This window comes from Vidua chalybeata, chromosome 5 (genome assembly GCF_026979565.1).
Source record: "Vidua chalybeata isolate OUT-0048 chromosome 5, bVidCha1 merged haplotype, whole genome shotgun sequence".
Taxonomy (NCBI): domain Eukaryota; kingdom Metazoa; phylum Chordata; class Aves; order Passeriformes; family Viduidae; genus Vidua; species Vidua chalybeata.
In genome coordinates this window covers 27,303,380-27,315,756 of record NC_071534.1, presented here as the reverse complement: position 1 = coordinate 27,315,756, position 12,377 = coordinate 27,303,380, and the positions used below count along the sequence as shown (strand labels likewise).

The 12,377-nt window shown below is 39.4% G+C and overlaps 1 protein-coding gene across 1 annotated transcript in view; it reads left to right on the top strand.

Moving 5' to 3' along the window:
* The window catches only part of PTN (pleiotrophin), a 77,846-nt gene extending 66,511 nt beyond the window's left edge, over window positions 1-11,335 (top strand). Inside the window, exon 5 of the mRNA XM_053943317.1 lies at window positions 4,605-11,335. Within this exon, the coding sequence (XP_053799292.1) occupies window positions 4,605-4,657 (53 nt within the window). The 3' untranslated portion in view covers window positions 4,658-11,335. The remainder of the gene's footprint in view (window positions 1-4,604) is intronic.
* Window positions 11,336-12,377: the final 1,042 nt, after the last annotated feature.

Genomic DNA, 12,377 nt, shown 5'->3' with positions numbered 1-12,377 from the left:
GTGCTAGGCCCTGGGAAAATTGTATCCTGAACGTTGTATCTGATGTGGAATTTTTTTACTCTGAACTTCTATCAGCACAGCTTTTGCTATTTTGAATGATTTATATTGCTTTTGGGGACACTGCTTGACTTTTATGCACAGAAATTCAGCAGTGCCATGAGTGAATTGTTACCTTGTTTTCAAAAAATGAGAATAAAGACCTGCAAATCTTGGTTTACAAAGCTTGACTTCCATTAAAATGTAATTACCTCCCTTTTGTGCATTATACATTAAGAGTGGCTTCAAATGGTGTGTGGCTCCTGCTCAACTGAATTATTTTCATTTGCTGCTTCCATAGTAAGAATGAGATTCTGGAATGAAGATGACTGTTTAAAGAGGACTGCTGCGATTCCAAATTACATAGAGAAAGTTCTGCTAATCAAATTAACTTGTTTACTCTTTAAGACCCTGACTGAAATTTTTGTTACTGGTCATCTTGGGCCCACAGAAAGTGGGTCCAGTGCTAATCCATGACCAGTTTTTAATCCTGTAAATAATTCTAAGTCCTGCAGCAATTTGTAGGGTTATTCTGATGATGAAGGATTAGATTATCCAGTGCCTGTGCATTGACACAGTTTGCTCCTGCAGGGCTGTTTGGTTTTGATTTTGCTGGAAGTCCACTGGTTCCAGGAAGGGAGCAGAGTGGCTGTGCAATGCTTGGTGGTTGCACACTGCAGGGACTACCAGGCATTTGGAATTTGCTCTTTGCGTGCACCCTGGTCCAGGATATTTAGCCTGGCTGAGCAGGTCCCTGAATTGACCAAAATCTGCTCTTCTGAAATCCAGGATTATCATCCTTATTTTTGCTTTGCTTCTGCCTCTCTGGACCCTGAATTCTACCATAGATAGCTCATAAAGATACTGCCAATTGGTGTCTGGCACAAGTGGGCCACCTGACTTGAAAGCAAATAGGGCAGTGAGTAGATTTAGATTCAAATTCTGTGTGGGCTGGTGTGAACCTGAGTTTCATCTGGTTAAGTGTTTTTACCATAGTGTCTCTCTGTATTTTTGGAGGCACTTGTCTGCAGCAAACACATTCCCTGAAGGCAAAGGACAGCTGGTAGACAGCTCTGTGGCTCTGCCTGTGGAAATACTGCACTCAGTGGGGTGGGTGAGGTGAAGGAGGCTGCTGTAAGCCCAAAGCTCCTGGAAATGGCAGGGTTCTGCTCAGAACAGTCCCTGCTTACTGGGCAGCTTTTCCTGCTCCCCTCTGGCTCAGTGATGAGTGTTGCTGGGCTCATGCTGCTTTGCAGTGCCAGTGAGATGTGGAATCAGCTTTGTGGCTTCTCCATCAGAAAGGCTGTCTCAGTGGGCTCTGTTTAGTCACTTTCTGATGGGACCACGTTAAGATGCCTAGTAGGAAATGGCTGAACGGAAGGTCTTAACATCCAATCTGTGCTAACCCGAATTGAATTTTGGTCATTTTCATATATGGAACAGGAAACTGAAGGGGACGGTTGGACAGTGTACCTAGGGGATCTTTGCCTCACTTAACTGGCAAATGGCTACAGCTGATGCTGGAGTTTGGGACTGATGAGATGGCAGATAACTCTCACTGTTCTCTGAACTTGTCAGCCTTTTGAGCATGGTGACCCTTTCAGTCATTCCTGGTTACTCTGGGGAGGGTAGCACTGGCAGGGTGATCAGGGTGATGTGGTTCCCAGTGTGGCTGTGACCCAGCAGCTTGTCATAAAAGTGGAAATCGTAGCATAGGGTGAACAAAGGTGAGGACAATAAAAGCCTGAATGACACAAATGCAAAGAATATGTAGAGAAATGAAAAAACATAAACAGAGTGCATCTTGAGGCAACTTTATACATTGTTAATCATGGACATACCATAGCCCGATCATAATCAAAACGGGTGGAGTGTAGCTGTGAACAGACTTGTGCATGAACATATGAATGTCAACATTTTCATGGGTCAGCACATGGGTATTGGTGTCTGTGGTGGGAATTATAAAAGAGCCTAAGGGCTGGGCAGTTTCCTTTTTTCTTTTTTTTTTTTTTTTTTAATACTCCCATGATTGTGTGTATGCATGTCATTTCATGGAGCAAATATGCTGTGCATCAATCCAGATTACCTGTCTGAAAGATGAAGCTTTGGTGATGTGAGTACTTTTAATGAGGGAGGAATTCCTCCCTCATTAAAAGTACTCACATGACAGTTTTACTCTGCTGAGGCCCAAAGCAGAGTCATTTGTCTTTGGAGGTAGATGGTAGCTTGGATGATGTACAAATTAGCACAAGGTAGACAAAGGGGAAGAATTGAGAAAGGAAGAGATGTGGACCCACAGGCATTAAGTGCAAATGAATAAGCAGTAGGTTGTCTGGTACCTCAGATCAAGTGAGGATGGGGAGCTGGTGCATTCATGTGACTCTAGACCACAGTCTTCTCCTGGACTCTTCAGCAGAGTCCTCTTAGCAGTCTGCCTGCATTTATATGTCTCCTTTGCTCTTAGTAAACCTGGTTCAAGTCTGCATAGCACCCTGCTGCCTGCTCTGGCTCTAAATAAATTTTGCAGATTCCAGTGCCAGTCTGATTGATAAAATGCCACTGTTTCTTTCAGAGAAAGTAGTGTTATGTGGGGAATAAAAAAGTATAAGGGAGAGTGCAATCAATACAGAATCCAGGAGGGTCAGTCTTATAGAGTGGCAAAATTAGAGGAAGTGGAGGATGCGGGCAAAAGAGGTTGAGGGGGGATGCAGGAAATTTGCAGGGGTGGAGGGAAAGCTGTAGCTGAAAGCAAATTAGATACTAAGACAATGAAAGATTGCTTTTTCTAATGACAAGTTATGAAATGGTGTCAGATTCTGTGAATAGCTCCAGACTACAGACATTCAGACACACAGGCAAGCACACCACACATGCAAAAACGGGGGGGAGATTCATTTTTAAATTTAAAAAATTGCTTCTTTTAAATTATCTCTTTGAAATTAAATTATTATTATCCCTTTGAAATTTAAGCAAAGTTTTTAAGGGAAAGAGATTTTAGAGCAGCTTATATGACTAAATAAGTATTATGTTTTGCTTTGACTAAAGGATTATTGGAAGTAATTTTTGTTTTGTTATAACAGGTGAAGAAAAAAATGTTGGTTTGAAACACTAGAAAAAAAGGAAAAATAACCATCAGAGAAATGTGGTAGCCTAAATTTGCCTTCTGCTGGAGGTACCTGGCCCTATCCATACCTGAAAGAAGTTGGTGTAGTTGCCTTGGCTTTCATGAGAACAAGTTCTTTTTACCACAACTGATGATTCCTAGACTGACTCATTATGTAAATGAGTCAGAGGGAAAAGAATCATATTCACAAATAACAGTTCCACCTTAACGGCTAAGTGCTTTTCTTCTCATTCAAGGTGATAGTTGTTATTTAGCCAGAGGTGGTGTTCATGGCAACAAGATTGGCAGAGTTCAAGAAGTGCTTGGACAGCCCTCTCAGGCAACATGGTGTGATTTTTTGGGTGGTCCTGTGCAGGGCCAGGAGTTGGACTCAGTGATCCTTCTGGATCCCTTCTAACTCAGCATATTCTATGATTCTTTGATAGTTTTGCTTGGTTTGATTAATGAAATCTGGGTTAAGGCAAACTCGGGTCTGCTTGCATGCTGTTCTGGTTCCAGGGAAGATACTTCACAGAAGCTCTGTTTCCATCTCTCTGCTATACCTGTTGTGCTGTTTTGTGCTGGTATCAATAGGGACTTACTCGTGTTCCCAGTGAGAGCTGTTATTTTCCCCATTACAAGGTGACATGTGACACAAGAGTACCTAATCCTCTTAATTTGTTTTAATTTCCAAGGTCCCTCTGTGAATTTCCTTTACCTGTTGAATACCACACTACCCTAGTACAGTGAAAGTTTCTGCAGGTGGTAGTACAACGCACAAATTTTTACTTGTGCCTTCCCATCCTTCCCTTATTTAACCCAAATTAGAGAAGCAGATCTCCTTAGTCCTTTGCTCATCCCATCAGTCTCAGCTGTCTGGACAGGCCGTGCTCCCAGGACCCCAGGGCAAGCTCCCATTGCCTCCTGAGTGCACACATAGGTGTCTGTCCCAGGGGAACGGGGAAGGGTTGGCAGTGGAGGAGCTGGAGAAACAAGAGAGCTTTCTCCTCATGTTCTGGAGCTGCTCACACATTCAGAGAAAGCCAAAGGCTCACAATGAGACAGAAAGGAAGCAGGGGAAGGGTATATGTGTGGGTAGTGTGTGTAATGCTTTCTTCCAGCTCTCCACTGAGCCGTGACCCGGTTTCTCCAGGAGATGCCTGCTGTTTTCTTATTTTCCAAGCAAGTTCCTGAGACAATGCTTTGCATGCCAAACAGGGTCAGCCCCTCAGATAGGGAGGGTTCTGAAGTGAACGTGCAACTCCCTCTCCACCTTCTCTACTGCTGTGACCTTCCCTGTTATTTTTCTTCTTTTTCTTCTCTTTTTCCCTGTCTTTGTTCAAAATGAGGAGAAAATTCTTATGTGCATGGAGAGAAAAGGGGAAGTTCCACGGGTGTTAAATGAAATTTATTGCAGTGCCTGCTAGACACTAATTTTTTTATTGTTTTTATTATATCTTGACAGAATCCAAGAAGAAGAAAAAGGAAGGCAAGAAACAAGAGAAGATGCTGGATTAATGGAGTCAACTTAGGCAATGTGAGAAAGGGACATCAGCAAACATGATCAGTTAACAGTTTCATTTATACTAGGCATTTTATTCTAAAATTATTTATAGCTTAATGGTACCATAGAAGGAAAAAAGCAAACACAGAAAAAAAAATCCTTTTTTTTTATTACTTTAGTATTTTTAATGTATAACCCTAATATCAATTTTTAGAGGCCTGTAATAAAGGACTCCAAACTCATTTAGAAAATTATGTCTATTGTATATTGAACAATGTAGAGGTTTCTAATTTTTTTTAAATCAAGTCTTGCCATAGGTCTTGTAATTAGTAAATCTGTAATTAGTACATGCAAGCAGAACCTGAGCCTGTGTGGGGTTCTACTGAAGCCAGTGGTACCCTGTGTGAACATAGCACTCTGGCTGCATGCATTTATATTTCATATTAGGACCTTATATCTGAAAAATTGAGGCCTGTTTTTTAATATCTGATTACTTCTGCATAACTGTATGAAACTGTTTAAGGAAAGGATGGGGGCATTTTGTTGAGTATTTACAAGTATGAGATTTTCTTGGATGTGTGCTTTGTGTTAATTCCAAAATGTCACCATCTACAGGTGAAAAACAGTAACACTCCTTTCCTTAACCATATTTTGAATGTTGGCAGTAAATCTAAAATCTTTCAACAACTGGACATAAAAGAGTCCTAATTTTTCATTATTTTCTAGCAATGATTTTTCAAAGTGGAATGATGACAGAACTTTCCACTTTTCAGCATATCAGTGTTGGTGGATGGTAGTGTCCTCCGTTTCACCTATCAAAGCTGAAAAATGCTGTATTTTATTTGTTCATTTTGACAGAAGGGGAAAATAATTTTCATAAAAGATCTAGTTGGAATTGTTGTGATTCTGCCTAACCCAGCTCTCTTTTGTATCAGTGGCAATATTCCTGTTGATCTTAATTATAGGTGGATAAAAAATAGTATATCTGGTGGGAAATAAAAGGAGATATCTGCTTGGCAACCACCAGAGGTAGTTCATATTTTTGACCAAAAAAGGGACAATTTGTGGGACCTGAAGCCAATAGGAATGAAATAATTTTTGGTTTACCTTTTAGTAAAACAGAAGGGAAATACAAAACCAGTATATTTTGCTTTCTTCCATTTTTATATAAGCAAAAGACCTTGGGAAAAGCTCAGTCAACATAAAATTAGCTGTAATTTTTTTTTTAGTGTAGTCTGCAGGGGAAAAAAAAAGAGAAAAATTATAACCAGCTGTTTTTCAGTTTGTTCAGTTTTACCTAATTTAAATTATTCTGAATCCGGAGGGAAGTCACAAAGTAGAAAAAGATCTGACAAATGGCTGCTCTGTCTCAAAGTAAAGGGTTGTTTAACAAGCTGACAATGAGCAGACCAACATTTTTAGAGGAAATATAAGGGATTTCAGTGCCCAAATTAAGTTAAAATTAATTGCTTCAGAATTCTAAATCCTAAAATTCAACAGCAAGAAATAAACTTTGCTGTTTTTGTAGGCTGCAGGCTTGCCCGCTGGTCAAGAGGAATAGTCTCCCCTGTACTCCTGCATGGTACCCTGACTTCAGTAAAGCTGCAGCAGGCTCTGTTCATCTGAGTAAATCACATTTCTCTCTTGGGATTAGCTTGTAGACAAGTAGAGAGTCTTTTTTTTTTTTTTTTCATACTAACATCACTCCCCTTTTCTATGTGGAAAAAGTTGTAACAGCTGTAGAGCTTGCCCTCTTTTTTCTCACGCAGAGGGTACGGCTGATCTGGACTCACGGTGAGGCAAGTGCTTCTGTTCCCAAACACTCCTGAAGCCTCCTAGCCAAGGCTGGACATAGCTTAAGGTAGACTAGCCTCACAATTATTTCCCAGACTCCGTGGGTGTGTTTTGCAGTCTGTGTTGATGTCCTTGTTATTTTGACCATGCTGTTAGACATACCTGAGTCTGTGGTATAGTTAAAAATGTCCCCCACACATGGTGGAGGTGCAATGACCAAATCTAAAATCATAAAGGCTCATATTTAGGTGGTTCTGGGTGCTATTTGGTTTGTTCATGGTCTAATCAGGTCTACCTGTGCTTGTGCCTCAGAATTAAACTAATGGTTTGGTAGGTCTGGTTGAAAGCAAAGGGAGAAGGAAACTTTTTTTCACTCACCAAAGGTTTGTCTGTCTACATGCTGCATCAGTTCACTTGAAGTGGCTCAACTTTGAGTGCCAACACTGTTGCACCATTGTCTCACACTGGTTAATCTAGTCCATGTTTCATAGGGAGCTGGCAGGAACTGGGAATGATGTTGAGACCAACACTTTGATTGTCCTTTAGCAAACCTTAGATGTGACTTCTTATTTCCACTTCTGTGAGTATAAAGAAATTAAATTCCCCTGTGTTTCCTCTGATGCCTCATGGTTCTTCTGTTTAACTGCACATCTGGCTTATTCAAGGAACATTCCTAATAGATTTTGAAGGAAGCCAGTCAGGTTCCTGTGGTGGCATAGGGCCTTCATGGAGAAAGTTTACAGAAAACAAGGAAACAAAACAAAAAATATCATGTTAGGACCAGAAGAAAATTCAGCAAAGGGTGTGAAATAGGAGAACATTTCTTATGTGCAACTCATCCACATATGTTTGGATCTATTATGTTGGCATCTTATTGTTGACAGCAATTGGAATATTAGTTTATAAACCTAAAACGAAGAAAATTTCCAATAACCCAGAAGAAAACATTCAGTGGAAAGTCTAGCTATGCAGGAGGTGATAAAGTAATTTATGGCAGAACACAGAGGAAGATTGAATAGGTCAGTCAGGTCAGCTCTAAAAGGAGGCTTGCGGTATCTAAAAGGAGCCCTTGTTTCACTAGTGACATTATCAAGAAAGCAAAAGGCAAAATTCTGAACAAAACCTCTTCCCACCCATCTTGATCAGTTTCTCCTTCAGTCATTCTGAAACTTCTCCATATTTGCTTTCTAATCTTCTACCCTCCCTGCTTTGGGAGGGTAAGCTGGTCTGACAGTGCTGTGGGAGCAGCTACTTCAGATGAAAAACATGTTTACCCTCTTGGTGCTATCCTATTACAATGAAAAATGACTTAGTATAGATGTGTTGCTTACCTAGTTTAAAGGACAGAAATTTCCGTCATGAATGTCCCTCTTGAGGAGTGGTTTACATCTTCATTTGCTACAGCTGTAATGGAGTATGGGGAGGTGATAAAAATCCCCCATATGACAGCCTTTTTCTGAGCACTTAAATCTATAATAAAAGAGATGGGTGGGTTTCTGAACATCAGCTATGGATGAATCTGCATCCAGATTCTGGACTCCAGTGAGTTTAAACCTGAATATATTTGGGTGTATTTGGGTATATCTCCCTTCCCTTTCTCTAACTAAGCTGAGGCAATGCTGCTTTCAGTTAGGCCTGTCTATATCTTGATTTAAAATAGTATTTGAGGACTGGGACATTTTCTGACTTAGATATGTTTTTTGACAGGAATTCCCATAGTGAATGAGAGTCATTGCTTGTCAGACTGGCCTATTTAACAGTCTATTAAGTGCAGTAAAACTTCTGGGCAAGGCTCCAGGAAGGGAAAATGTTGTTGTACATGCAGGTAGATACTAAATTGTAATTTACTGATTTTCATCTTCTAATTCCATAATGACATTCTGGGCTGAACTGCTTTTCAAAGGAGAAAAGTTAGAAGAAATTAAAGAATAACAATTACAAAATGTATAAATGCTTTGGAGAGTTGGTTAAGAACAGACAGAAAGTCAGGAGCATTTTATACAAATTTCTATTGCCTGTTCCTTACATGCAGAAGGCAGAACTACTGGTTGGCACATTTGTTTTTATACTTTCCCGGATTTGTGCCTTAATTAAAATGAATCAAATGTAAAGTGTTACAGAGAAGTAAAGTCCCACTTCAGCCTCAAAAGAAAGTGTTCAAGTGGAGATAAAGTCAAAAGGAGAAAATACTGTACAGGCTAATGTCAATGTTGAGGGTGGGACAATAACGTAATTTTACCTCAAGTCTAGGAACTGCAGCAACATTAACAATGTAAACTCACCACTTTTCTAAAGCAATATATGGGTGAGGTGGAAACCATTTTGATATCCCACAGTAGTGGGATTTCATGTCTCCACATGAAAAATGTTTCCCATTTGGGAGACATTTCATGTCTCTCAAATCCTACTATGCCAGTGGGGGTAGGTGTCTTGTTCTATTCAGTCCATTTTAATTCTCTAGGACAGCACTTCTCTGAAGTTGAGACTGCGTTCTCTCTTTTGCAGAGACAGGTATACCTGTTGCCTGCCTTCCCACACTTATCCATAATTTTGATCGCATTTATTCTGTCAATTCTGCTAAGGCACTCTACTTCTCAGTTAATCTTCTGTGGATGTTGCTGATCTTTCCTCATCCTTGAGACTATATTTTCCATTTCTTCCTGGATTGTTGCAAAACAGCCCAAGGAAGCCCATACCACAGATTTCCTCCATCTGCATCCTTCTGAAATTAAAAGATACAGTAGCAAGTTTTTAATCACTGTGTGACAATGAACAAGGAAGTATGATAATGAGCAAAGAGAGTCCCTGGATTTGCTGGGAGGATGGATTGCTAGTAAAATTTCCTCATAACTTGACCTTGTAATGGCTTCTCAGGGGACAGAAATGATCAAATGATCATCTCAAAAATTAGAGACATTGATGTAGGAGTGTCTGCCTTCAAATAAAAAACCACAGAAAACAGAAAACCACCTTAACTAGATAAATAGTGGCAAGCAGTTGTATCCTTTACATCCTTTATGTGTCCTCTTTTATCATCAAATTATTGTGGTGCATAGAGTTTCAGGGATAGTGAAAGACTTGCCTGAGCAGCTGTAGAGCATGAAGAGAGCCTCTTCCACCCATGGGTGTTTGCATTTGGAGAAGATGTCAGTAGTCTCATGCATAGCAGCATCAAACTTTGCTTTTGGACCAAAACTAAACAATGCTGAAATCAAATCATTTTCCCAATGGCCCCCTTTCTGCCACTCTTCACAAATGTCTGTCTTGTGGCCTCATCACTCTGAACTGAGCATGAGAATTCAACTATTATTGTCTCATTGGTGAGGTTGTACTTTAGCCCTTTCTGCAGTTTGCCATTTAAATTTGGATGTCTTGGAGTCACAGATGGCTAAAGAACTCTGTAAGTATCTCCTAGCCTTTAAACCATTTGGCTTTGTGAGTGAGTTGTATAGGTAAAAGTTGTACCTACAGATTTGACTCCTTTCTTAAAAAACCCATGATAACAAAAAAACAAAAACAAAAACAAAAAACAAACAAACAAAAAAAAAACACCTGCAACAAAATTGAAAACATGTCCAAAGAGTGGATTTATTGATGAGCTAAAAATGGAGGTGCACAAGTATTCCCATTGCAGGTGGTCATTGAAAGTTAAAGACTGTACAAAACCTTTAACCCTGAATTCAGTGATGGAAAGCTAGGAAAATTGGGTAGCCTCTGCAGGGCTGTTTTACCCACAGCCAGTTTCATTCAATTAATTTTGCTCCCTCACTCTATCTGGCAGCAAGACAGTATTTAACTTTTCTCATTAGATCATTCATTGCACTCCCCATATTACCATCATGTAGTTCATCTAGACTGTTAAGCTGAAGGAAATGGCTGTGGTAGTCCAGAGTGTGTTGTGGTTGCTGAGATAGCCTGAAGCAGAGACAGGCTGCAACCTGGAGCTAGAATCCACCTAATGCAGATGTCAGCATCAGACACAGCTGATCTTTAAATATGCACACATGCATACTGCATATATATATATATATATATACATTCATATATGGGAGAAGACTCTAGAAAGGTGCATACATAAGTCCAAACGTGAATCATGACCAGTGCTGCCACGTTTTCAGGCTGTGGTTGAAATGAAAGAGCTTTTTGTCCTGTGCTGTTGTTTAAGTGAGGATACACACAAGTAGGATGAGGAGCTAGATTTCTTCCAACTTGCAAGCACTTCAGTTTAAGGATAGCTGTGTCCAAGGGAAATGCAAAACACATGCCAATGTAATGACCAAAAATTACTTACTATCACAGTGATGTTCTCTTCTGTCACACCAAGTACACACAAGGGCTTTGTTCAAAGCTTTGAAGTGGACGAACTGCTTCAGTTAAGTGTGAACATATAAACACAGGCAGGAAAAGTCTTTTTCTCTTCCACTAAAAAGTGAAGAAAATGGGTAAAATAAGATGGAAAAATAAAAGTAAGAGAGAAATCATATTAATTCTTGTAGTTTGAGTGGTAAACTGAAAGGAGAAATGAAAGTCAAAATAACAAAGCCTGAATATCATGTTCAATGGATTTCTAATTCTGTATATATCTATTAAACCAGTGCTATATGATATCTTCTTATGGGTTACTTTCTTTTCCTGTTCCTTTTCCTTTTTTTTTTCCAGTTTGTATATTGATTTTGTAAGCTAGCAGTGTGTTACCTTTTCAATTTTTTAAAACTTGTATGAAAGCCATATATCCATATTGTAGAAGGAAACCATTAATCCTGTAACATCCCTTGATGTTTCCCTTAGCTCTGTGGGATTTTTGGGGGGCTCTAGCGAATGTATATGTTTACCAATTGTATCAGCGTAATTTACTTGCTCTTAGTGGCGATAAAGAATTAAATAAACTAATACACAGACATGTGGTGTCCTCATTTGGTTGTGGAAACTGTTTCTAGAGTTTCTTAAATTAATTCTAAGTATATAATGGTATCTCTTTATTATACTAATTTTCGTTGGCTATAGGTGTTGCTTGTCACACAAACAGATTTGTAAATGTAGAAAAAGTTTTAGTGTGTAGAAAGAGGTCTGCCAGAAAGAGGTCTGAATCTAGCAGGAAACATTTCTTTGGATTGTGACCACTAAAGCCTGTCTGTCCCAATTTCCTGGCACTTTTCAGTTCTTTTAAGCAGCTTGTTTCAGTATACAGTTATTTCAACCTGTGTGATATTGACACAATGATGGATTACAGATGAAGAGTTTGATTTTTTTAAAAATTACGCTATCAGGTAAGCAGTGGTACCCTTATTCCCAGCCTAGTCATGCTCAGCTGATTTACTTTAACAGCGACTTTAATGTGTGTGTTTGGTGAGAGGTGATTAAGACTCAAGAGTAGAACAAAGAACAATTTCTCTGGGATTTTTCTTGTGGCCAACTATTAGTTAAAATCTTAGAATAATTAATTAATTACTCCATGAAAAATGTTCCATCAGTCACTTTCAAAAGAGGGAGGTGCTTCACATTTTTTACAAGGTGAGGAGATTGAGATAGGCTTCTAAAATTGTTTGGAAGAAAATGAAGTATTGTAAGGTATGGAAACTGACAGTACATTCTTCAAACCACTAATGAACTCAGAAGCTTAAATCCTATCCTTGGAATGGAGACCAAGTACTCAGTATTGTTTAATTACAAAAGAAAAATGTTAATTCCTTTTTAATATGCTGGTTGACAGTTAGTTACATTTTTAGCTTACAGGGTAGTGAAAGACTTTTAAGATGCTCTTGTACTTCCATGTGAGGTATCTCATCCTGTCAGTAAATGTGAGCTGCTTGAGGAGTGTGTCAAGTCATGGTAAGCTTCCCTAAGCTCCGTCATGCTGGAGACGCAGTTCTGGATTTCTCATGTCCTTCCCACCGCTGTCCTCAGATGCTGATTGAGCTATAAACATGGAACAGAGCTTTT